The sequence below is a fragment of the Notamacropus eugenii genome, chromosome 2 (genome assembly GCF_028372415.1).
Source record: "Notamacropus eugenii isolate mMacEug1 chromosome 2, mMacEug1.pri_v2, whole genome shotgun sequence".
In the NCBI taxonomy this organism is placed as follows: domain Eukaryota; kingdom Metazoa; phylum Chordata; class Mammalia; order Diprotodontia; family Macropodidae; genus Notamacropus; species Notamacropus eugenii.
In genome coordinates, this window is record NC_092873.1 from 74,179,915 (window position 1) to 74,207,297 (window position 27,383).

At 36.9% G+C, this 27,383-nt stretch overlaps 2 protein-coding genes and 1 pseudogene across 2 annotated transcripts; all 3 read left to right on the plus strand.

Moving 5' to 3' along the window:
* Nucleotides 1-7,611: 7,611 nt before the first annotated feature.
* On the plus strand, nucleotides 7,612-8,574 carry LOC140523543 (olfactory receptor 2T29-like). Its single transcript, XM_072638365.1, has one exon. The coding sequence runs from the start codon at nucleotides 7,612-7,614 to the stop codon at nucleotides 8,572-8,574; it is 963 nt and encodes a 320-aa protein (XP_072494466.1).
* A 339-nt stretch (nucleotides 8,575-8,913) lies between these two features.
* Nucleotides 8,914-13,292, plus strand: LOC140522663 (olfactory receptor 2T5-like). The gene is made up of 2 exons (XM_072637996.1): nucleotides 8,914-9,015; nucleotides 12,429-13,292. The coding sequence occupies exons 1-2, from the start codon at nucleotides 8,914-8,916 to the stop codon at nucleotides 13,290-13,292; spliced, it is 966 nt and encodes a 321-aa protein (XP_072494097.1).
* A 12,462-nt stretch (nucleotides 13,293-25,754) lies between these two features.
* Nucleotides 25,755-26,717, plus strand: LOC140523544 (olfactory receptor 2T29-like; annotated as a pseudogene).
* The last annotated feature ends 666 nt before the right edge of the window (nucleotides 26,718-27,383 follow it).

Genomic DNA, 27,383 nt, shown 5'->3' on the forward strand with positions numbered 1-27,383 from the left:
TTGTCCTTGTGCAAAAGTCAATTACTAGTGATCATTTCTATTTATTTTCAAGTTCTCACCAAACCAAGTTCCTTCTTTAGGAACTCCATGACTCAAACAAGCTCTTTGGAGCTACTGGAGCTGTACTTTTTGACTAGCCCTGAGGACTGCTTCTTTCCACACATACACACACAGTAATCAATCACCAGCATATTTAGCATTAAAGCATAACTAGCTATCTTGCAATCCTAATAAGTGATAACTAAATTGCTTTAGCTTGTAAACACAAACCATAATGATGACATCAATTTTATTTCCCGATTGTATGAAAATTGAAAGAATTATGGACTGTCTTACCAAGTGCAGACAGGGACTGGCTGACTTCTGTATCTTGACCCGTCCCCCTTCACCTTCTTCCCTCAAAGTAAAGGAATGGGGGAAGAGAGTGACCAGGCTTGTAAGGAGGTGTTTCAAAACTCCTTAATGAACAATGACAAAACCTCTAGAATCTGCTAAGATTCTAACTTTTCACTTCTATGTCCACCTCTTAAAACTTTTGAATGAGGCATTAAACTTTTGAGATGACATTCACCAGATTAATGCCCTTTCTTACAATACCTAACGCATGAACCAATGACTCTGTTTCACTGAAAGTACCTCTTTAAGGACATCCAAGAACACAACAAACCTAGGAGTGAAACTTAGAAAACTCCCAGTAAGTTTGGATATAATTTGTTATGACTATCAAATTATTGCAACAAATTAGCTTGCAACTGGAAATTTAGTAGGCCTTTAGAATCACATGGAAAAACAAAAAACGTTTTGCAAAGCACTTCTTAGTAAGAAGTATTTCCCTTTCCATAAAAGCTCACCATTCCTCCTGATGCTAAAAGAGACAATGACTAAGGTTTTTTAAAGTATATTAGCTGGAAACCTTAAAGATTGGAATTCATGGAAACCAAGAGTGTGCAACATGCCTTTTAAGTATCACAAACTCCCAATGTGCCATGAAACCAAAATTCTTAGTAATCACAAATACCTAAGAACCAAAAGGTATTTACCTTAGGGAGGAAGTTAAGTTTTTTCCTGAGGCAAGAACACACCCAATCAAACTAGCCTTATCACAATAACAGTAAATTCCTGTAGGAATTCTGCCACACAGAAGCCTTTACACAGGCTTGATAAGAATTATGTCTAGACGCTTCCCCAAATTCTTACTTTATTAAACAACCTCATAATCAGACAATACAATTCTTAATCTAACCACATATAGATAATAACAGAAATTTCTTTTCTAACAACAGAGGTAATAACAAATTACACAATGTAAGAAATTTCAGAAATATAACCATACCACAAGAAAATATCATGTATTTAAAACTTGAAGCAGAATCAATTAAATACCAGTTACCTTTTGTGGTGCAATCTAGGAACTCCTGAGTGAAATAGACTTAAGGTTCGGTCTTTGAAGAGGGAGAAAGAAAGAAAGAAAGAAAGAAAGAAAGAAAGAAAGAAAGAAAGAAAGAAAGAAAGAAGGAAGGAAGGAAGGAAGGAAGGAAGGAAGGAAGGAAGGAAGGAAGGAAGGAAGGAAGGAAGGAAGGAAAGAAGGAAAGAAAGAAAGAAAGAAAGAAAGAAAGAAAGAAAGAAAGAAAGAAAGAAAGAAAGAAAGAAAGAAAGAAAGAAAGAAAGAAAGAAAGGAGGAAGGAAGGAAAGAAAGAAAGAAAGAAAAACAGGAAGGAAGAAAGAAAAACAGGAAGGAAGAAAGAAAGAAAGGAAGGAAGGAAGGAAGGAAGGAAGGAAGGAAGGAAGGAAGGAAGGAAGGAAGGAAGGAAGGAAGGAAGAAACAGCAAAGGAAGAAGGAAAGACAGAACAAAGAAAGTATAAGAAAGAAAAAGAGATAATAAAAGAGACAGAAAGGTTAAGAAAGAAAGACAGTAAGCTAGATTAAGGAAAGAAGGAAAAAAGGAAGAAAGGAAGGAAGACACAGCAAAGGAAGAAGGAAAGACAGAAGGATTCTTGCCAGTATACAACAAGTTACCCGGTCCCTTAAGAGTATCAAAATTTACATTGCTTTGAAGAGAAGGACAAGAAGAGGGGGAGCTGAGACACGAAGCTGGCTAGTTCCCCATTCAGATGGCATGGAATACTCACAGGTTGTTTTCATTCTCTCTTTTCAAAGAGAACTGTGATTTCAGGGAAATGATGACATACCTTGCAGTTGACTGATTTGCGTGAGGCAGCACTGTGCAAGGACATCAACCTCTCTTTTTCCACCTGAGCCATCTGGGTCCAATGGTCAGATATTCATCAGGAGGACTAGAGATGGCTCAGGATGCATTGGGAGACTCTGGTCCTTTTTGGCTAAGGCCTTTTCAGGTTCTCACTTTGAGTGAGGTAAAGTCCATTCATTGAATCGGCCTCTTTGAGAAGAGAGTCAAGGAATGGCCCCTTTAATTACCAAAAATACATTATATTGTGAGCTGAAACCCTAAGGTTTGCTGGCCAAAAAGGAAATGGTTACTACTGACATTCACTCTGAGCCTGGAGGGCTCAAAATATACTCATAAATTGGAGCTTGGGAAGGTACCTATTGTGTACCAGTCTAGGAGATCCAGAATGAAATGAGTATAAGGTTTAGTCTTTGAAGACGAAGAAAGAAAGAGAGAAAGGAAGAAAGGAAAGAAAAAAAAAGAAAGAAGGAAGGAAGGAAGGAAGGAAGGAAGGAAGGAAGGAAGGAAGGAAGGAAGGAAGGAAGGAAAGAAGAAAGAAAGAAAGAAAGGAAGAAAGAAAGAAAGAAAGAAAGAAAGAAAGAAAGAAAGAAAGAAAGAAAGAAAGAAAGAAAGAAAGAAAGAAAGAGAAAGAAAGGAAGGAAGGAAGAAAGAAAGAAAGAAAGAAAGAAAAAGAAAGAAAGAAAGAAAGAAAGAAAGAAAAAGAAAGAAAGAAAGAAAGGGAGGAAAGAAGAATAGATAAATTCTGGACCTTAAACACCAAATTAATTAGGCCCTAATAGCCATCAAAATTTACCTTGCTTTGGAGATTAGAAGGTGAGTGACAGGGACAGGGAGAGAATCAGCTGAGTTACCTAGCTGTCAGGATCACCATTCAGAGAGCTTGGAGTACTCACAGGTTGTGCTTGTACTTTGATTTCAAAGAGGCCTATGACATCAGGGAAATGATGCCATGACTTGCAGTTGACTTTGATTTGAGTGAGGGAGGACTGTGCAAGGACACCAACTTCATTTTGTCCTCCATAGCCATCTGGGTCTAGAGGCTCGATACTCATCAGGAGGGTAGAGATGGTTCTGGATACAATGATTGAACCTTCCTTCTTCCCTTCCTGTCTTTCTTTCTTTCTTTCTTTCTTTCTTTCTTTCTTTCTTTCTTTCTTTCTTTCTTTCTTTCTTTCTTTCTTTCTTTCTTTCTTTCTTTCTTTCTTTCTCTCTCTCTCTCTCTTTCTTTCTTTCTTTCTCTCTTTCTTTCTTTCTTTCTTTCTTTCAAGATTTCAAGTAAAGATGGAATATTTTTGTTGTTTTGGGGGAATATACTGTGTCAACTGTTTTGCTAATTTAGTGTTTGCTGAGAAGTTTGTTTTTTCAAAACAAAAATGAACCAATAAAAATATTTTGAAGAAAGTAACTGTATTGCTTGAAATGCATTATTTTCAAATTGTCAGAAATTTCCTACTAGATAGAGGAAACAGAAAATTTTAGAGCAAGAAGGGACATCTAGTTCAGGCTTTTATTTTTGAGATAAAGAGACTAAAGTTCCAAGAAAATAAATACCTTCCTCTAGACCATATAGGAAGGTAGACTCAGAGATGTGACCCCTCCCCATCCAAAACTCTTATTCCCAAGAGTATTCTTTCATTTCAATCTGGGTTCCAGAATTCTTCTGTAATTAATATGAAAGAGGTGATGATGCAATATTCTGACCTCACTCTTTGGATTCACATCACACTCACATCTCTTCCATCCCCTTGACACAGGGTGAACTTCTTGTTGCATTATCATCACAGTAGCATTTATGTTGACACACATAGAGCTGGAATGGGACAGGTCCTTCTCATGACTTCAGTAATGCATGCTGCTTCTCAACATCAGCTCTGGTACTTGCTTTTTGCACTAACCTCTCAGATTTTGCTCTAACTAGATGTAAAACGTGTCCAGCTATTATCTCATTTATACTTCTAGTATCAATCTTAATTTCTCTTAAAAATTATTTTAATTTCATGTAATCCTACTATTCACATTACTAGGGAATGTAGTAAACTTTCTTCATGTATCGTTAGTTTCCACAGATGACTTTGGTCATTTTCTGAGAGTTTATTACAAGCTTTCTCTGCATTTGAAGTGGGGAAGAATATCACCGGATTGGTCACTGGGAATAGCTGTGAACATTTCCAATTTTCATTACAGAGAATCAACATTTCACAATTTTTTTTTCCATAGATGGAACTGGAGGTAAGTAGCACAATGTTTAATTGTCTCATGCATCTGAATGTAGAAATGGTCAAATCCCATGAACTATTTTAAAGAAAAATGCCTGGGCTAGGATTTGAATAGGCAAAGGGGAAGATAGATGCTCACTCAAGGTGGGGGAAATGATATGAAGAAATCAACCACGATAGTCAGTATTTTCCCAAGTTCTGCGGAAATTTGACAGAAGAGAAATATAAATGTAGAATGTTACCACTAAAAGGGTTCTGAAAGTTGATGTATGTCAAACTTTATTTTTAAAGAAAAAATTCATAGATGCAGTAAAGATCAGATGACAAGTACACAGACTCATGGTTGAAAATATCATAGACAAATATATATTTTTATAGATTCATTCAATGATACATGAATTTTTGTAACTATGCAAATGTTTTGGGGGACACGAGTCCTTCTTCTCACTTGAAGGTATTTCATAATTTAAATATTTATCAGCCTGAATTAAAGAATCATTTTCATGCCTCTAGGATTACATTCTAAAGTAGCAAACTAGAAATTTCTATGAAATAAATAATTTCAACATACAAATTACCTCATTTTGAAATTGAGGCAACGTGGAAAGTTCATTTTTCTTGTTTATTTATTTTTAGGAGGCAATCAGAGTTAAATGACTTGCCCTCAGTAAGATAATAAGTGAGGCAAGATTTGAATTGAAATCCTTGTGACTCCAGGACCAGTGCTCTATCCATTGTACCCCCTACCTGCCCATAGAGATCATTCTAAACCAAACCCATTATTTTTCTGCACTACTTATTCTATTTCACAATTCTCAGATGGTTAGTTAAAATAAGCAGGGAGGTATGTTCACTTTTTCCTGTGAGAACCTTGGAAGTTATAATGTCAATCAGTTTTAAACCAATCAGTGTGGCAGAAAAATAGCTTTAATTCAATCTGATCTAAACCAATTCTATACATTTGAAACATATCTTTTATGTAAGACCTTCCCCTAAGTGCTGATGCTTAAAAAGAGGAAATAGGCCCAAGAATCTTAACTTCAAATAGAGGAGATAGGACAGAAATAACTATGGTACCCAGAAAAATGTAATAAACACATTGGATCCAAAGAAGCAGCAGTGCCCTGGAAAGAAAAAGATCCACTTCAGTTAGTGGGATCAGGGAAAGATAAATAGCATATTTTAAATTGTAGGTAGAGTTCAAAGGAGCAAGATGATTTTTATATGGATGAGCTATGGTACAGTGGGTGGAAAATGACGAATCAGAGAATCTATATTTGAATTATAACTTTGCTTTGTTGCCTATGTAACTATGGGTACATTAATAATATTCTTCTGGATCATTTTATAATTGAAGCCCCTTCTTGTACTAAGTTCTATATCCTATAGGGAAGAGTGCATTCCTGGAAAAATCTAAAAATGCTTAGAGAGTGAAAAAGAATCCTACATACTGTATTGAGAGAAATAGAAGAGTCGACAACCTAGGTGGTGTAGTAATAGAGTGCTTGACTTGGGGTCAGGAAGCCCTACGTTCAAATGCAACCTCAGATATTTACAAGGTATGTGTCCCTGGGCAAGTCCCTTAACCACTATCTGCCTTAGCTTCCTCAGCTATAAAGTAGGGATAATAATAGCACCTACATACTAAGAATGTTGTGATGATCAAACAAAATATTTCTATCTCATATCATTTTATAAAGTGGTTAGCATAGTGCCTGACACATAGTTAGCATTTAAAAAATGTTTATTATATACTTCATTCTGTAGATCTTTGCCTGGGATTATGAAGTTGATTCCCTCTCCCTAATTTTTATTTTGACCTCACAGATATGTAAAAAATTGCTGTCACCTGAAAAGATCTTTATAAAAATTCTCTCCCCTAGTATACTACTGCCCACCAGGGGATGGATTTTCACACCTTTTAATTAGTCAATTAACAAATATTTATTATTTATTTACTATATGTCACTCACTGAGCTAAGCTGGGGATGCAAAGAAAGGTAAAAATAATTCTTGTTCTCAAGAAACTCATATTGTAATGTGGGAGATAAACATGCAAATAAATAGGCATATACAGCAGTAGATGTGGTAGTACAAAAGAGTAGTAAACTCTCAGAAGGAAAGGCAGTAGCAACTGTGTGGAAGAGAGGAGGGCTGAGTCTTGAAACAAGCCAGAGAAATTCAGAGGTAGGAAGTTAGGAAAGAGACTATTTATTAGAGGCATGGGGGATAGTCAATGTAAAGACAGGGAGAGGGGAGATGAAATATTGTATATGAAGAATAGCATGTAGGATAATTTAACTGATTCAAGGGAGTTAAAGTGAAGAAATGTGTAAGGTTATGAGGAGCTTTAGTTACTGAGGAGAGGAGTTTTTGTTTTTATTTTGTCATGGAAGAAATAGGAAGATACTGGAGTTTACAATGTACGGGGATACTTGGTCAGACCTAAGCATTAGGAAAATCACTCTATCAGCTGGATGGAAGATAAATTAGAGGAGGGAAAGTATTGTGGTAGGAGGATCAATTTGAGACTATTGTAGTAGTTGAGGTAACTGTCTGGAAATGGTAATCATAATGACTTCAACTGGGATGATGAGTGATGGAGAGAATGGGTCCTATATGAGAGAAGTTAGGAAAGTAGAAACTAGAAGATTTGGCATTATGCTATAAATATGGGGGAATAGTGAATAAAGAGTTCAAAACAATAATAAGGTTTTGAGACTGAGTGACTGAGAATAGGTCATTGTCTTTGATAGTAATAGGGAATTTTGAAAAGTGAAGCATAATGAACGCCATTTTAGGAAAAGCTAATTTGAGATACTGATGTGACAAAAACAAGGAAAATGATTGTTTTTATAATGTTTCCTGTGATGTTCATCGGAAGCTGCAGAGTTCATCTTGAACACTACTTTATATAAGAATAATAAGGGTAAATCTCAGGGTTTGAAATTGACGGAAGATAATTTTCTATCCCAACAGATCTATCTTTATTTTTAAGCTGGAACCTCTGTATCATACATTGAGGATAATCTCTCCTGTTACCAAAAACACATCTCTGCTTCTGTTAGACTGATCTGTAGCATATCTCTTTTCATCAATAGATTATCTATCATATATGCATAAGGGACAGAATATAAAATCTTTTCTTTTTCTTGTTGTTTTTAATATTCTCTGGGTGAGATGATATGAAGCAAAGAATGAGGTTGGAGAATCAAACTTTTGGGACTGATTTCATCCTATTGGGGCTTTTCAGCCAAAGCAAATATTCTCCTTTCCTCTACTCACTGATATTCATTATTTTCATAGCAGCCTTGATTGAGAATGCCACATTGATTCTTTTGATTCAAAGTGATCCCCACCTCCACACTCCCATGTACTTCTTCATCAGTCAGCTTTCTCTCATGGATATGATGTATATTTCTGTTACTGTGCCCAAGATGCTGGTGGATCAGATAATTGGGATTCATAATATTTCAGCTCTAAGTTGTGGACTCCAGATGTTCCTCTATGTAACTCTTATGGGAGCAGAGTTCTTCCTTTTGGCAGCGATGTCCTATGACAGGTACATGGCCATTTGTCACCCTCTCCGCTACCCCATTCTCATGAACCACAGAGTTTGCATACTCTTTGCAATTGTCTGTTGGTTTCTGGGCTCTTTTGATGGTTTCACTATCACCCCTATCACCATGAACTTCCCATTTTGTAAATCCCGAGAGATTCAACACTTCTTCTGTGAGGTCCTTGCCTTGTTGAAACTCTCCTGCTTGGACACATCACTTTATGAGTTTGTAATGTACCTGTGCTGTGTCCTTATGCTCCTCATCCCTCTAATAGTTATTTTAAGCTCTTACTCCCTCATTCTTCTCACAGTATATAGGATGAATTCAGCTACAGGTCACAGGAAAGCATTTGTCACATGTTCCTCCCATATAACTGTTGTTATTCTCTTTTATGGAGCTTCTGTTTATAACTACATGTTCCCCCCTTCATATCATACTGCTGAGAAGGATAAGATGGTGTCTGTCTTCTACAATATCCTAACACCTACTATAAACCCTCTCATCTATAGTGTCAGGAATAAAGATGTCACAACTGCTTTGAAAAAAATGTTACGTTCAAAGGTGGTTTTAGCTAATTTTCAGAAGTAGAACACTTAAAACCATTTCACTTTCTTTTATGTATTACAGGCTCATTTTATTCATGCTGCTCTGTTGTAAACAGACACTTCCCTCCTTCCCCTGTCCTTCTAAATTAATTTCCTCTCCTTGAGTGCTTTTGAAACCTTTCAGCTTAATATTTTCCTGGTTTAATATAAAAGTCCCTGATATTTAAGTCAGAATATAAGGATTTGTCTTCTCAACCCACAACTTTTTAACTAGGTTACCTTGAACAAATTACTGAAAGTCTCTCAGACTGGACTTACTTTTCTGTCCAATGTTGTATTAAAGAAACAGTTACTAAACACCTAAAAGGTGAATGGGACCAACATGAATTTATCAAAAATTGCTTTTCCTCAACTTTCCACACAGTGTGCAATCTCCATTACTCTGAAGTCAGAAGGTACAATATTAGTTGTGAGTGTGATGCTGGTTAGCACCTGTGCCACTTGCTGCCTTCTGGTGCTCCCCTGGGCTTCCAAAGTCCTCACTTTGGGTTTCGTTTTTCTTTTCAGTTTTTTTCTTATTAAATTCGAGATTTATTTGAAGTGTAATATACTTTAACTCTTTCTACTGGCATGTTGAATTAATCACTTTCTTTGTCATAATACTGATTATTATCTTATGATTTGTAACCCCTTGGTTTCTTAAACCAATAAATATATTAAATAACTTGTTAGACCTGTTGTTGGTTTCTCCCAGTCCTTGACAGAAAGCAATCTACTACTGATTTAAATAAAATGTCATTGTGGGCAAGCAGCAATGATAAATAGGAAATGCACAATATTAGATTAGGGAGCTCAAAAGTAAATTATATTTGACAGTGTTATGATTAATTCGGTTGATAAGAGGCTTTGTGAAACATAACTTAAGTTAAAAAAAAAATCAAGCTTCTTTCTTTGGATCTATGAGAAGAAGTGGGAAGATAGATAGCAAGGGTGGGAGGTCTGCGGTAGGCAGGTTGGAGTAACCACTATCTAAGAGAACAGACCATCTTCACATATACTGACATCTAGAGAAAACTTGTAATATTTGCCATAGACACAAAAAAGTTAGCTCACTGTTGTATTAAGGTAGCTAGGTGGCATATTTGATAGAGTGCTAATCTTGGATTCATGAAGACCTAAATTCAAATCTGACTCAGTAAGCTGTGTGAGCTTGGGACAGTCTCTTCATTTTGTTTGCCTCAGGTTCCTTATTTGCAAAATCATCTGGAAAAAGAAATGGCAAGCCACTCCAGTATATTTCCCAAGAAAACTACAACTCATGACGGGACAATCACAACTGAAATGAATGAACAAGAAGAATTGCAAAAACTGTTGTTTTAATAACAATAATCCAAGCCAACTCTGGAGGACATATGATGAAAAATGCTATACAATTCCAGGGGAAGAACTGATGATTTCTGAATACGGGTTGAAGCATACTTTTTAAATTGTCTTTATTTTTCTTGAGATTTTTTTGGCCATCTAAGTTTTTCTTCACAATATGATGTATGGATATGTTTTAAGTGACTACATATGCATAGCCTATATCAAATTGCTTGCATTCTTCATGGTGGCGAAAGTGAGGGTGGAGTGTCAGGAGGGTGGAAGTGAGAGACTTTGGAACTCAAAAGTTTTTTTAAAGTGTTTTAAAATTACCTAATTGATTAATTAATTCTTCATTTTGGGTATTCACTTACACAAGATTTTGAGCTCCAAATTTTCCCACATCTCTTCCCCCCACCACGAGAAGGCAAGCTTCCCTTCCCTTCTTTTATTCCCTTTCCCTTCAATTTTATTGTTGAGCAAGGTAGATTTCTGTGCCCCATTAGCTGTATATCTTTTTTCCAGTTGCATGTAAAAACAGTTTTTAACATTGATATTGAATACTTTGAGTTCAAAATTCTCTCCCTTCATTTGTCCCCACCCACCATCAATTAGAAGGCAAGCAATTTGATATAGGTTATACATGTGTAGTCACACAAAACACTTGCAGAACTGTCTAAACATATTTCCCTTCAGCTTCTTCCCACCCATTATTCTATTCTCTCCTTTCACCTTGTACCTTCTCAAAAGTTTTTGTTTCTGATTACCCCATCCCTCAGTCTGCCCTTCTGTTTATCACTTCTTCTGTCTTATCCCCTTACACCCTACTTTACTGTAGGGTAAGATCAATTTCCACATCCAGTTGAGTGTGCATGTTATTCCCTCCTTAAGCCAATATCAATGAGAGTAAGATTCAGATTTTTCTTCTCAATGCCCCCATTCCCCTCCACTGTGAAAATTTTTTTTGCTTCTTTTCTATGAGATAATTTACCCCATTCTAGCTCTCCCATTCTCCTACCAGTGCAATCTTTCATAGCCCCCGAATTCTACTCTTTTAGTTATCATCACATCATATTCAACACATCTTGTGCCCTCTGTCCGTATATATATATACTGACAGAAGGCACATATATGTTTATACATTCCCACTAACTACCCTAATATTGAGAAAGTTCTCATGAGTTACAAATATCATGTCTCCATGGAGGAATGTAAACAGTTCAACTTTAATAACTCCCTTATGTTTTTGCTTTCCTATTTATCTTTTCGTGCTTCTCTTAAGTTTTGATTTTGAAAGTCAAATTTTCTACTCAGTTCTGGTCTTTTCATTAAGTATGCTTGAAAGTCCTCCGTTTGATTGAAGGTCCATTTTCCCTCTGATGTATTATACTCAGTTTTGCTGGGTAAGTGAGTTTTGATTTTAATTCTAACTCCTTTGGTCTATGAAATATCATATTCCAAGTCCTCCAATCCCTTAACATAGAAGCTGGTAGATTTTATGTTATCCTGACTGCATTTCTAAAATGCTCGAATTATTTCTTTCTGACTGTTTGCAATATTTTCTCCTTCACCTAAGAACCCAGGAATTTGGCTAGAATATTCCTTGGGTTTTCCTTTTAGGATCTCTTTTTGGAGGTGATCAATGATTCTTTCCATTTTTATTTTCCCTCTGGTGAGAGAATATCAGGGCAGTTGTTCTTCATAATTTCTTGAAACATGATGTCTAGGATCTTGTTTTGATCATGGCACTCTGGCAGTCCAATAATGTTTAAATTATATCTCTTGGACATTTTTGCTAGTCAATTGTTTTTCTAGTGATATTCTTCACATCATTTTCTTTTTTGTTTATTGTTTTGTTTTTATTTTATAATTTCTTCATTTCTCATTAGCTTTCATTTGTTCCACTCTAATTTTTAAGAAATTAGTTTCTTCAGTGAGCTTTTGGAATTACTTTTCCATTTGTCCCATATCCAAGGTGCTTTAATAGCAACAATAAACACCTTAAAATTACCATAAAATGAATGAAAAACTGACTTGTCATCCTAATTCCTGGGTACTAAAAACCACTAAGTTATCTAGTCCCGTTAAGTTGCCATCTTCCTAGATCTTTTCTTTCCCATGTGGAATAGCACCTTCAGAGTGGGACCCTAAGAAACTATGCTCTGATTCACCCAGAGAGTGCTTTATTCACTTTTTGAACTTTTGTCCTATGTCTATGGTTTCTTGATTGATAGCTGATTGGTTATCTAGCTTACTATACATAACAATCCCCAGGCAAGAAGAAATTTTCTATCCTATCTAGCTACCTCCTTAGGGTACATTGCCATCTGGGATGCCACCAGAGTCATCCCCTTCTCTGATCTCCACTCTTCCTTCTGCTTTCTTCTTTCTTTCTGCACGGTGGTCAAAGAAATACTCCCATTGCTTCTTTTTTGGTGTTGATAATGTTTATTCAATTATTTTTAGTTTTCAACATTCATTTCCATGAAATTTTGAGGGGATTCTTTTAATATTTATTTTGCCCTTTGGTTCTAGAATATCAGGGCAGTTTTCATAGTAGCGTTCACTGAGAATGCCACATTGCTTCTTTTGATTCAAAGTTACCGCCACCTCCACACTCCCATGTACTTCTTCATCAGTCAGCTTTTCCTCATGAACATGATGTATGTCTCTATTACTGTGCCCAAGACGCTGGTGGATCACATAATTGGGATTCATAATATTTCAGCTCTAAGTTGTGGACTCCAGATGTTCCTCTATGTAACTCTTATGGGAGCAGAGTTCTTCCTTTTGGCAGCGATGTCCTATGACAAGTACATGGCCATTTGTCACCCTCTCCGCTACCCCATTCTCATGAACCACAGAGTTTGCATACTCTTTGCAATTGTCTGTTGGTTTCTGGGCTCTTTTGATGGTTTCACTATCACCCCTATCACCATGAACTTCCCATTTTGCAAATCACGAGAGATTCAACACTTCTTCTGTGAGGTCCTTGCCTTGTTGAAACTCTCCTGCTCACACACATCACTCTATGCGTTTGTAATGTACCTGTGCTGTGTCCTTATGCTCCTCATCCCTCTAATAGTTATTTTAAGCTCTTACTCCCTTATTCTCCTCACAGTCTATAGGATGAATTCAGCTACAGGTCACAGGAAAGCATTTGTCACATGTTCCTCCCATATAACTGTTGTTATTCTCTTTTATGGAGCTTCTGCCTATAACTACATGTTCCCTATTTCATATCATACTGCAGAGAAGGATATGATGGTGTCTGTCTTCTACAATATCCTCATACCTGTTATAAACTCCCTCGTCTGTAGTGTTAGGAATAAAGATGTCACATCAGCTTGGAATGAAATGATATGTTCAAAGGTGGTTTTCGCCAATTTTCAGAATTAGAATACTTAAAACCATTCCCCTTTCTTTTATTTATTATAGGCTAATTTTATTTCTGTTGCTCTGTCCTAAACAGGCACTTTCTTCCCTCCCCTGTCCTTCCAAATTAAATTTCTCCCCTTGACAGCTTTTGCAAACTTTGGGGTAATGTATTCTTGGTTTAGTGCAAAAATCTTTGATATTTAGGTCAGAATATAAGGATTTGACTTCTCTACCCACAACTTGCTAACTAGGTAACCTTGAACAAATGACTGAAAGTCTCTGAAACATGGCTCAGTCATCTGTCCAATGTTGTATATAAGATATATTTATTAAATACATAATTGTTGAATGGGACCAACATGAATTTATCAAAAATTGCTTTCAGTCAACTCAGCTCAACACATGCAATCTTCAGGACTCTCTCAAAATGTGAAGGAAACAAAAAAGTGGCTTCATAACATCTATCCATAATATTATATTTGGCTCTTAGTGCATTGTTTGTATTCACATCAGTTTCTGAGTCAACCACTAGAAAAGAGAATTCTTTGGGGAAATGGGGCAAAGATCGTTGTCTTCAGTAGCTGCTTCCTGCTGAATAGGAGTGTAGAGTCCACTTCAGGGGCCAAAATAGTTTGGGGGAGATCAGTGTGGGGTCAAGAATGCAGTGGCCACTGAGTTCAAGGTGGAGAGGGGCAAACCACTCAGGGTCATCAGTGAAAGGGGTTGGTATCCTAAACGATGCTGCTGGTGAGATGACACAACAGAAACCAGGAGGTTAAACAAGCCCAGTCCAATATAAGAGTGAGTTGAATGCTCAATAATGGGGTGAGAGTAGGGGAAAGAAAGGAGAGAATCCACAATCCCCAGGAGGAGGTAGGAGTAGGTATCAGGCTGGAATGAATGTCTTGAGTCCAAGAAGCTGCGTGTAATATCCTTTCAGTGCTCAAAGAATAAATTCCATGCAGGGTCTTCATAGAATAGGGGAAGAACTATGGGGAATAAATTATTTTCCTGGAAATGATGGCAACACACCCAGCAATCATTAATTCTGCCCTGGCCAGAGGAGTTCCCTTTTTGAATTAAGGTATTAGACTCACAGCCCTGGCACATCAGGCCTAACCCTTGTCACAAGGCAAGAATCAAGAATTGGTGGGTTAGACATAGAAATGGTTAAATCTGTGGCCTAGAGCACAGCACAGCTAGAAAGCACACAGGCAAGTCCCCATCATCAGCAGCTTCAATGCCTAATCTTCTTTAATCACTTTTCTGACTAGTCAAGCCTGGCATCTTATCTCACATCTTATGTCCTGCCTCCTGCTTGCTTCATCTGCCTCAGCACTCCTGTCTGCCTCACTATCCATCTAAATGCTTTGGAGATAGTGAAAAAGGAGCTGTCCCTGAGTGAGGAGGGGAAGGGAATAAAATGAGCCTGAAGCAATGTCCAGGGGTGAGGAAAGTGTGGAACAGGTATCCTTGTTGCATGACCATCAGCAGGTGGACAGCATTATCTAGAAGACACAAATCTGACAAGTGCAATATGCAAGGCTCCAAACAGAAGGAGCATTCAAAATGATGACAGAAGAGAAAATGCAGAAAGAAGTCAAGAGCACCATGATGTTTTTATTTACTTTTGCCACAGAGGATTTTCTGATCTGGCTATATTCTCAAAAGTTTCCACTCTGATTTCAGTTCCTTTAGGAGAATCAGAGGCTAGTGAGGATCCAACTCTACACCTGTAAATATAAGTAACATTTTCTAGGTAGAAGCTTTCCACTCTTGAGTTCAGTAGTCATACAGATGAATTTACTTACAGGATACTGACTTTTACTCCACTTACTTTGAAAGACTTGGGAGGATCCATAAATTATTAATTCCAAAACAGTGCATATCCATAAGTTGCTCATGATAAAACATGTTTGTACTACAGAACACATAGAATAAATGGCTATTCTTTCCACAACAGTAACAAACTTTGAATGAAGTTGATTTTTCCATTAGTATACAATATTCCATGCTATCTCCCTCTAAGAAAACTGCAATGGAATTCTTTTTCTCAAACTGAAGATGTGTCTGATCTTGTTCAGTAATTAATAGAACAGCAGGTTGGTCCCTCATTCAGTTGCACCAAAACCCAACTATTCTAAAATCATTTGAAAACACTTAAGGACCTTATTCCATACAGACATATATCTAGTAACAGGGAGATGACTGGGCGAGAAACCAATTTACTAATTTGTTAATAATCTGAAAAGGAGCATGATGGTAGGCTGAATAGGTGAGATGTTAAATAAACACTTTAATGTAATTAACATTGTGTTTGTAAGCTTGTTTCCCAAATTTCTTTTTCCTTTGTCTGATTATATCCATATCATTCAGAAAGAATATTCTATTCTGAGGATTTAATCTTTCACATGGCTATGCAGGAGGTGGTTGGTTGTTGACCTTCATTTTTGAAGAGGATCAAAATGAAATCACCATGGTAACGTGAAATTTCAGTGTGTACGACGGTGGCTGATCAGACCAATACGAACTCGGAATGCTTGACCACAGGTTGGGCACAGAAAGTCTGTGTGAATATCAACTAATTTACCCAACTGGGGTATAAAATAACTAACCATTCATATTGACCACTTGCCTAGATTACAGAAATTTACCATAAAAAGGAAAAGCAAGGATATGATTAGATAAAATCTCACAGTTCTGCCAACATTGTAGTATCAATTGTACCTCATAGCCAGACTCAGGAATAGTCAAGTGGAAAACATTCCTTTTAAAAGAAACACAATGGGGAAGCAGAGCCAGGACGATCCCATCTGAAGCACAGGATAGGATTGTCCCCTTAGTTTTTCTAGAGGAAGCTCTCCACCTGTAGTAGTCACATTTTCTCTGAGTAACTTGTGACATTTCACTCAGATGGTGGACTGTTGACTATTGACTTTTGAGGAACTCTGTATGATCCATCAGATAACTCAAAACATATTTTGTTAGAGTCCTAAGAGCTTTTACCTCAGATGGCAAGTTTCACTAATCAAAAATTTACCAGGACTCGCATCTCAAATTTTAAATTTGTCCTTGTGCAAAAGTCGATTACTAGTGATCATTTCTATATATTCTCAATTTCTCACCAAAATAAGTTCCTTCTTTAGGAATTCCATCACTCAAATAAGCTCCTTAGAGCTGCTGGGGCTGTACTTTTGAATAGTCCTGAGGACTGCTCCTTTCCACACACACACACACACACACACACACATACACACACACACACACACACACACACATTAATCAATCACCAGCTTCTTTAGCATTAAAGCATAACCAGCCATCCTACAATCTGAATAAGTGATAATGAAATTGTTTTAGTTGTAAACACAAGTAATAATGATGATATCAATTGCATTTCCAGATCATACAATAATACTGACAGGTGAATGGTCTGACTTACCAAGTGCAGCCAGCCACTGGCTGGCATCTGTATCTTGACCCATCCCCCTATACCCTCGACTCAAAGTAAGGGAGTCAGGGAAGGGAGTGACCAGATTTATAAGGAAGTGTTTCAAAACTCCTTAATGAACAATGACAAAACCTCTAGAATCTGCTAAGATTCTAACTTTTCAATTCCAAGTCCACCTCTTAAAAATTTTGAGTGAGGCATTAAACCTTTGAGACTGACATTCATGAGATTAATACCCTTTCTTAGAATACTTGAAGCATGAACCAATGACTCTGTTTCCCTGAAAGTATCTTTTTAAGGCCATCCAACAACACAAAAAACCTAGGAGTGAAACTTAGAAAAGTCACTGTAAGTTTGGATATGACTTGTTATGAGTATGAAATTATTGCAACAAATTAGCTTGCAATTGGATATTTAGTAGGCCTTTAGAATCACATGGAAAAAAAGGTTTTGCAAAGCATTTCCTTGTAGAAAGTATTTCCCTTTGCATAAAAGCTCACCATTCCTCCTGATGCTAAAAGAGATCATGACTAAACTTTTTTTAAGTAAATTAGTTGGAAACCTTAAAGATTGGGATTTGTGGAAACCAAGAGTGTGCAAAATGTCTTTTAAGTATCACAAACCTCCAGTGTGCCATAAAATCAAAATTCTCAGTAACCACAAATTCCGAAGTACCAAGCAATATTTACCTTGGGCAGAAAATTAAGTTTTTTCCTAAGGCAAGAACACACCCAATCAAACTAGCCTTATCATAATAGCAGTTTACTAGTCCTTTAAATTCCTATAGGAATTTTGCCACACAAAAGCCTTAAGGTTTGGCTTTTAAAGAGGCAGAAAGGAAGAAAGGAAAAAAAGAAAGAAAGAATGAAAGAAAGAAACAAAAAAGGAAAAAAGAAAGAAAAAAAGAAAGAAAGAAGAAAGAAAGAATACACCGGAGACAAAGAAAGATTAAGAAAGAATGAGAAAGTGAGAAACATTGGGGAATAAAGGAAGGAAGAAAGGAAGGAGGGAAGGAAGGAAGGGACAGCAAGGGAGGAAGAAAAAAAACAGAAGGATACTTGCTAGTAGTTATCAAAATTTGCCTTTCTTTGGAGAGGAGGAGAGGGAGAGGACTAGCTGAGGTACCAAGCTTGCTGTGTTCCCATTCAGTCAGCTTGGATTACTCACAGGTTGCTTTCATCCTGTCTTTTCTTTTTTAAAAAATGTATTTATTTTTAATTTTCAACATTCATTTCCACAAGATTTGAGTACCAAATTTCCTCCTCATCTCTCACCTCCCCCACCCCAAGACACTGTGCTTTCTAATTACCCCTTCCCCCAATCTGCTCTCCCTTCTATCACACACTTTCAATCCCTTATGCCCATCTTCTCTTTTTTTTTCAAGCAAGATAGATTTCTATACCCTATTCATTACCTGTATTTCTTATTTCCCCTTTGCATGCAAAAACAATTCTCAACATTCATTCCTAAAACTTTGAGTTCCAACTTCTCTCCCTTCCTCCATCCCTACCCAACCCCAATGAGAAGGCAAGCAATTTCAGTATAGACTATAAATGTATAGTTATCCAAAAGATTTTCATGACAGTCGTGTTGTGAAACACTAACTATATTTCCATCCATCCTGTTCTGCCCATTTATTCTGTTCTCTCTTTTGTCTTTGTCTATTTCCAAATGTCTGTAATTCTAATTTACTCCTTCCACCCATCTGTTCTTCCCTCTATTATCCTCCCCCCACAATCCACATATCCCCTTTTCCCCTACATTGCTGTAGTATAAGATAGATTTTCCTACCAAATTGAGTGTGCATTATTCCTTCCTTAAGTCAAATGTGAGGAGAGTAAGTTTCACTTTATCCCTTTCACTTCCCCTCTTTTCTCCTCCATTGAATAAGCTTTTCCTTGCCTCTTTTATGAGAGACAATTTGTCCCATTCCATTTCTCCCTTTCTCTTCCCAGTACATTCCTCTCAACTCTTAATTTGATTTTTAGACATCATCCCTTCCTATTTGTGTGTATATGTGTGTATATATATATGTATGTATGTATGTATGTATGTATCCATGTATGTATGTATGTATGTATAAAATCCAGCCAACTGCTCAAATACTGAGAAAAGTTTCAAGAGTTAGAAATACTATTTTTCCATGTAGGAATGTAAACAGTTCAAATTTAGTAAGTCCCTTATGATTTTTCTTCCCTGCTTACATGCTTCTTTGGATTCTTGTGTTTGAAAGTCAAATTTTCTACTCAGCTCTGGTCTTTTCTTCAAGTGTTCTTGAAAGCTCTGTAATTCACTGAATGATCATTTTTTTCCCATGAAGTATTATACTCAATTTTGCTGGGTAGGTAAATCTTGGTTTTGATTCTAGTTCCTTTGACTTCTCGAATATCATATTCCAAGCCCTTCACTTCCTTAATGTAGAAGCTGCTAGGTCTTGTGTTAACCTGATTGTATTTCCACAGTACTCAAATGGTTTCTTTCTGGCTGCTTGCAATATTTTCTCCTTGACTTCAGAACTTGTGATTTGGCTACAATATTCCTAGGAGTTTGTCCTTTCAGATCACTTTCATTAGGTGCTTGGTGGATTCTTTCAACAATTGTCTTACACTTTGGTGCTAGAATATTAGGGCAGTTTTCCTTGATAATTTCACGAAAGATGATGCCTAGACTCTTTTTTGATCATGGCTTTCAGGTAGTCCAATATTTTGTTAATTGTCTCTCCTGGATCTATTTTCCAGGTTAGTTGTTTCTCCATTGACATTTCACATTGTCTTATATTTTTTCATTCCTTTGGATTTTTTTTTTTTTTGGTAATTTCTTAGTTTCTCATAAAGTCATTAGGTTCCATCTGTTACATTCTAATTTTTTAAAAAACTACTTTTTTCAATGAGCTTTTGAACCTCTTCTTCCATTTGACTAACTGTGCTTTTAAAAGAATTCTTTTCCTTCTTGGCTTTTTGGACCTCTTTCATCATTTGGGTTTCTCTATTTTTAAATTTGTTATTTTCTTCAGCATTTTTTTGGGTTACATTTTGCAAGCTGTTGACTCATTTTTCATGATTTTCTTTCATCACTCTCATTTCTCCTCCCAAATTTTTCTCCACTTCTCTTATTTGATTTTCAAAATCTTTTTTGACCTCTTCCATGGCACAAGATCATTGCACATTGTTTTGGAGGTTTTGGATGCAGAATTCTTCACTTTTCTGTCTTCCTATCATGGTATGCTTTATTCTTCCACATGCAAAAGGATGGAATAAAGTACCTGGTCACCAAAAAACTAACCTTCTATATTCTTTTTTCCCCCTTTTTTGAGCACTTTCCCAGTACTTTTGAGTACTTTGTAAAGTTGAGGGTATACTCTAGGGACCTGTAAGTTCTCAGTTCCTTCAAGGTGGCACAATCAAAGGAGGGAAGTTTGCTCGTTTCCCTGCCTGTGATGTGTTCGGGGAGCAACCATAAGCTTTTCTGGCCAGGATTTGCAAGTAGGGTTCCCTCTCCACAACCACCACTAGCTCCACTACATCAGTGCTCCTCTTCACCCCAGGGCTGCCACTCAGGGCTGGAATTCAGATCACTTACTTGATTCTCCCAGAGCATTTAGGTTGAGGGCTCCACAAAATGGATGCTACAGCCACCTGGGGCTGGAGCTAGGGTAGGACTCTGTTCCCTTCTCACCCAGATGAAAGAGCTTTCTCACTGACCTTTGAAGCTGTCTTTGGTGTTTGTGGGTTGAGAAATCTGGGAACCCCAGCTGCTGCCCATGATTCCACACACTGAAGCCTGCTCCAGTCCTGTCCATGCCATGCTGCATGGGCAAGGCTGGACTGGGCTATGCTATGCTCAGATGCTGGTGCAATAGACCTTTCCTGTCAGCCTTCCAGGATGCCTTGGGCTCAAAATCTCTTTTACTTTCTCATTTTGTCTCTTCTTCTTCTCTAGAATTTGTTTAGAGTCATTTTTTACAGGTATTTTATGAGCTATGGGGGGAGAGCTCCAGTAGGTCCATCCTTCTACTCCACCATAATGGCTCCACTCCCATTGTCCTCTCTTTTAAAAAAGAATCATGGCATCAGGGAAATGATGGCATGACTTGCACTTGACTTATTTGAGTGATGGAGGACTTTGTAAAGACACCAATCTCTCTTTCTCTTACTGAGCTGTCTGATTCCATTGGCCAGACATTCATCAGGAGGACTAGAGACTGCTCAGCATATATTAGGAGATGCTGGAACTTTTTGACTAAGGCATTTTCAGGTTCTCACTTTGAGTGAGGTAAAGTCCATTCACTGAATAGACATCTGGGAATAGTGAGTTATGTTAAATACCAAAAGTAAATCCACTTGAAGGTGAAGACTCCAAGGATTGCTGGCCAAAAGGGAAACTGTTACTACTGACATTCACTCTGACCTGGAGGGTCCAAAATATAGCCTTCAAATGGAGTTTGAGAAGGCACCTATTGTGGTCCAGTCTAGGTGATCCAGACTTAAATGGGTTTAACTTTTCCTCTTTGAGGAGGAAGAAAGACAGAAAGAAAGAAAAAAGGAAAGAAAGAGACAAGAAGGAAAGAAGGAAGAATAGAAGGACTCTTTCCCATAAATCCCAAGTTAAATTGTCCTGAACAGGCATCAATAGTACCTTGCTTTGGAGATTAGAAGGAGAGGGACCAGAATAGGGAGAGGATGAGCTGGATTACCCAGCTATAGGGGTCCCCATTCAGGCAGCTTGGAGTATTCCCAGACTGTGTTTGTCCTTTGTTTTCAACGAGGACTATGACATCAGGGAAATGATGGCATGACTTGCAGTTGACTTTGACTTGAGTGAGGGAGGACTGTGCAAGGATAACAACCTCACATTGTCCTGCAAAGTCATCTGGGTCTCATCAGGAGGACTAGAGTTGTCTCTGCATACAATGGGAGAATCTTCCTTCCTCCCTTTTTGTATTCCTTTCCTTCTTGCTTTCTTTCTTTAAAATTTTCAAGTAAAGTAGAGATGGAACTTTTTTGTTATTTTGTGGCGATATGCTTTGTCAAGTATTTTAATAATTTAGTGTTTGCTGAAAAGTTTGGTTTTTGAAAAAAACATGAACTAATAAAAACATTTTAAAGAAAGTAAATTTCTTACTTGTATTGTTTCAAATGAATTACTTTCAAATTCTCAGGAATTTCTTAGTAGATACAGAAAACAGAAAATTTTAGAGCAGTAAGGGACATCTTGTTCAGGCTTTCATTTTTGAGCTAAAAATATCAAGGTTCCAAGAAAAGAAAATATACTTCTCCAGACCACAGAGGAAGGTAGACTCAGAAATATGGCCCCTCCCTTTTCAAACCTCTTGTTCCCAAGATAGTATTCTTTTAATTCAATCTGGGTTCCATGATTCTTCTGTAATTAATGTGAAAAAGGGTATGATGCAATATTCCAACCTCACTCTTTGCATTCACATCACACACATCTCTTCTTCCATTCCCTTGACACAGGGCCAGCTCCTTCATGCATTACCCTTACAGTAATATTTATGTTGACCCAGATAGAGCTGGGATGAGAGAGTTCCATCCAGTCACTTCAATAATACATGCGCTTCTCAACAGTAGCTCTGGTACATGATTTTTACACTAACCTCTCTAATTTTGCTCCATCTAGATTTAAATCATGTCCATCTATGATTATCTTATTGATGCTTCTAGTATCAGTTTTAGTTTCTCTTAAAATTATTTGATTTTGTGTAATCCTACTTTTCACATTAATAAGTAACACAGAACACTTTCTATATGTGTTTTTAGTTTCCATTCATGACTTTGATCATTTTGTTAGAGTTTTTTGGATGTTTTTCTGCATTTGAAGTGGAGAAGAATATCACTGGCTTAGTCTTTGGGAATAGCTGTGAACATCTCCAGTTTGCATTATACAAAATCAACCTTTGGCAAATATTTTCCATAGATGCAATGGAAGGTAAGTAGTAAAAAGTCTAATTGTCTCATTCATCTGAATGTATAAACAGTCAAATCCCATGAACAATACAAATAAAAATGTATAGACTAGGATTTGAGTAGGCAAAGGGGAAGACAGATGCTCATTCATGGTGGGGGAAATGATATGAAGAAATCACCCATGATTGGCAACATTTTGAAAGGAAAGACAGAGAATTGTGGAATGTTACCACTTAAAGGGTTCTGAAAGTTGATGTAAGTCAAGTTTACTTTTTAAAGAGGAAATTCATAGATACAGTAAAGGTCAGATGACAAGTATACAGACTCATGGTTAAAAATATCACAGATGAATTTTTTTTATAGATTCATTCAAAGATACATGAATTTCTGTGAATATGCAAATATTTTTGGGGATGCAAGTCCTTCTTCTACCTTGAAGATATTTTATAATTTATTAAACATCATTTTTATGCCTATAGGATTATATTCTGAAGTAGCAAACTAGAATTCCATGAAATAAGCAATTTGAACATACCAATTGCCTCACTTGTAATTAAGGGAGTGTACAGAATTTATTTTATTTGCTTATTTATTTTTGGGAGGCAGTGAGGGTTAAGTGACTTGCCCACCATCACATAGCTAAGTAAGGGAGACTAGATTTGAATTGGGGTCCTTGTGACTCCATGGTCAGTGCTCTATCCATTCTTCCCCCTACCTGCCCATAGAAATCATGTGAAACCAAACGTTCTTTTCTGTACTATTTATTCTATTTCACAATTGTCAGATGTTTATAGTCAAAACAATCAGGGAGGAATGTTCACTTTTTCCTGTGAGAATCTTCTAAGTTATCATGTCAATCAGTTTTGAGTAGATCAGTGTGAGACAAAAGTGGTTTGACTTCATTCTGATCCAATCCAATTCTATTCAATTAAACCTTATCTGTTATACAAGGCCCTTCCCTACATGCTAATGTTCAGAAAGAGGAAATAGCCCCATTAATCTTAAATTCAAATAGAGAAAATAGGATAGAATTAATTATGATTCACAGGAAAATGTGATAAACACATCAGATCCAAAGAAGTAACAGTGTCCAGGAAAGGAAAATATCCCTTTCAGTTAGTGGGATCAAGGAAAGATGAATAAATATTTTAAAATGTAGCCAGAGTTCAGAGAAACCAAACGATTTTTAAAGACAGAAATTGTGGTGCAGTGGGGGAAAATAATGAATCAGAGAACGTATGTTTAAATTATATCTTTGCCTTTTTGGTATGTAACTATGGGTAAATTAATAATATTGTTCTGGATCGTTTTACAATTTAAGACCCTTCCTGCACTAAGTAGTGTATCCTGTAAGAAAGGGTACATTCCTGGCACATTCATGGAAAAAGCTGAAAATGCTTAGAGAGTGAAGAGGAGACCTACAAATTGTGTTGAGAGAAATAAATTTATTGACATCCTAGGTGGTGTAGTAATAGAGTCCTTGAGTTCAACTCAGGAAGCCCTTTGTTCAAATGCAACCTCAGGCACTTACTAGATATGTGTCCCAGGGCAAGTCCCTTAATGACTGTGTGCCTCAGTTTCCTCAGCTATAAAGTAGGGATAATAATAGCACCTATATTCTAAGGTTGTTGTGAAGATCAACATATTTGCATCTGATATTGTTTTACAAAATGGTTAGCATAGTACCTGACACATTGCAAGCATTTAAAAAAATGCTTATTTACTTTCTTCTGAATACCTTTACCTGGGATTATGGAGTTGATTCCCACCCTCTCATTGTGATTTTAGTTTCACAGATATGTAAAAAATTACTCTCAGCATCAACATATCATTATAAAAACCCTCACTCTAGTATACTCCTGCCCACCAGGGGACTGATTTTTAATATATTTTATTAGTCAGTTAACAACCATTTTTTAATTTTTACTCTGTTACTCACTGAGCTAAACTTGGGATACAAAGAAAGGTAAAAAGAGTTTTTGTCCTCAAGAAGCTTATATTGTAATATGGGAGATAATACTGAAATATGTAGGCATATACAGCAGTAGATGTGGTAGTAGAAAAAAGTAGTAAATTCTCAGAAGGGAAGGCAGTAGCGACTGTGGGGAACTGAGGAAGGCTGAATCTTGAACGAAGTCAGAGAATCTAAGAGCTAGTCAATGTAAAGACACAGAGAAGGTAGATGGAATATTGTTTATGAAGAGTAGCATGTAGGATAATTTAGCTGATTCGAGAGAGTTAAGCTGTAGAAATGTGTAAGGTTATGAAGTGCTTTAAATACTAAAAAAAAAAAAAATGATCTTGTTTTATTTGTCCTGGAAGAAATAGGAAGATACTAGAGTTTACAGATTAGACAGTTACTTCGTCAGGCCTAAGTATTTGGAAAATCGCTGTATGAGCTCAGTGGAAGATAGAGTAGGGAAAGTACTGTGGTAGGAGGACCAATTTGAGTCTATTGTAGTAGTTCAAGTGAATGTCTGGAAATGGAAATGATAATGACTTCAAGTGGGATGTTGAGTGATGGAGAGAACAGGACCATATGAAAGATGCTATGAAAGTAGAAACTACAAGACTTGGCCTTACGTTTCAAATATGGGAGAATAGCGAGTGAACAGTTCAGGACAACCAGAGGTTTTGAGACTGAGTGACTGAGAGTAGGGCACTGTCTTTGATATTAATAGGGAAGTTTTGAAAAGTGAAGCATAATGAGCTCCATTTTAGTCTTAATGAATTTGAGATGCTCTTGTGACAAAAACAAGGAAAATCCTTGTTTTTATAATGTTTTGTGTGATGTCTATCTGAAGTTACAGAGCTCATCTTGAACACTATTTTATATAAGAATAATCTGACTGAATCTCAGGGTTTGAAAATGACTGAAGATACTTTTCTATTCCATTAGATCTGTCTTTAGTTGTAATCTAGACATTTTCTATCATACATTGATGAAAATCTCTCCCATTAGCAAAAATACATCTCAGCTTCTGTTAGACCAATCTGTAGCATATCTCTTTGCATTACTAATAGAGTACATATCATTTATGTGGAAGGGACAGAATATAAAATCTTTTCTTGTTCTCATTGTTTTTAGTATTCTCTAGGTGAGATGATATGAAGCAAAGAATGATGTTGGAGAATCAAAGTTTTGGGACTGATTTCATTCTCTTGGGGATCTTTAGTCAAAGCAAATATTCTCCTTTCCTTTACTCACTGATATTCATTATTTTCATAGTAGCCTTGACTGAAAATTCCACTTTGGTTCTTTTGATTCAGTGTGATCCCCACCTCCACACTCCCATGTACTTCTTCATCAGTCAGCTTTCCCTCATGGACATAATGTATATTTCTGTTACTGTGCCCAAGATACTGTTGGATCAGATAATTGGGATTCATAATATTTCATCCCTAAGTTGTGGACTCCAGATGTTCCTCTACGTAACTCTTATGGGAGCAGAGTTCTTCCTTTTGGCAGCTATGTCCTATGACAGGTATATGGCCATTTGTCATCCTCTCCATTACCCCATCCTCATGAACCACAGAGTTTGCATACTCCTTGCAATTGTCTGTTGGTTCTTGGGCTCTCTTGATGATTTCACCCTGACTGCTATCACCATGAGCTTCTCATTTTGTAAATCCCGAGAAATCCAAAACTTCTTCTGTGAGATCCTTGCTTTGTTGAAACTCTCCTGCTCAGACATATCCCTCTATAAGTTTGTCATGTACCTGTGCTGTGTCCTTATGATACTCATCCCTGTCATAATTATTTGAAGTTCTTACTCCCTTATTCTCCTCACAGTCTATAGGATGAATTCAGCTACGGGTCATAGGAAAGCGTTTGTCACATGTTCCTCCCATATAACTGTTGTTATTCTCTTTTATGGAGCTTCTGTCTATAACTACATGCTTCCTCCTTCATATCACACTACTGAGAAGGATATAATGGTGTCTGTCTTCTACAATATCCTAACACCTGCTATCAACCCTCTCATCTATAGCGTCAGGAATAAAGATGTCACATCAGCTTTGAAGAAAATGTTGTGTTCAAAGGTGTTTTTAGCTAATTTTCAGAAGTAGAACCCTTAAAATCACTGCACTTTCTTGTATTTATTATAGACTCATTTTATTTATGTTGCTCTGTCATAAAAAGGCACTTCCCTCCTTCCCCTCTCCTTGCAAATAAATTTCCTCTCCTTGAAATTTTTGGCTCAATATTTTCCTGGTTTAATATCAAAATCCTTCATATTTAAGTAAGAATATAAGGATTTGGCTTCTCTTTCACAATTTACTAAACAGGTTACCTTGAACAAATCACTGAAAATCTCTGAGATATGACTTACTTTTCTGTCCAATGTATCATTAAAGAAATAGTTATTAAATACTTAGAAGGTGAATGGGACAAGTTTGGATATATCAAAAATTGCTTTCACTCAACTATCCTCACAGTGTACAATCTCCATTACTCTCTCTGATGTCTGAACGTACCATATTAGCTGTTGCTCTGATGCTGGTTAGCACCTATGTCATTTGCTGCCTGCTGGTGTTCATCTGGTCTTCCAAAGTCCTCACTCTGGGTTTCATTTTGCTTTTCAGTTTTGTCCTTAGTAAATTAGATATTTTGTTTTAAGTATAGTGTGCTTTAAATCTTTCCACTTGTATGTTGAATTAATCACTTGCTTTGTGACCAATACTGATTATTATCTAATGACATGTAACCTCTTGGTTTGTTAAGCCAATAAATAT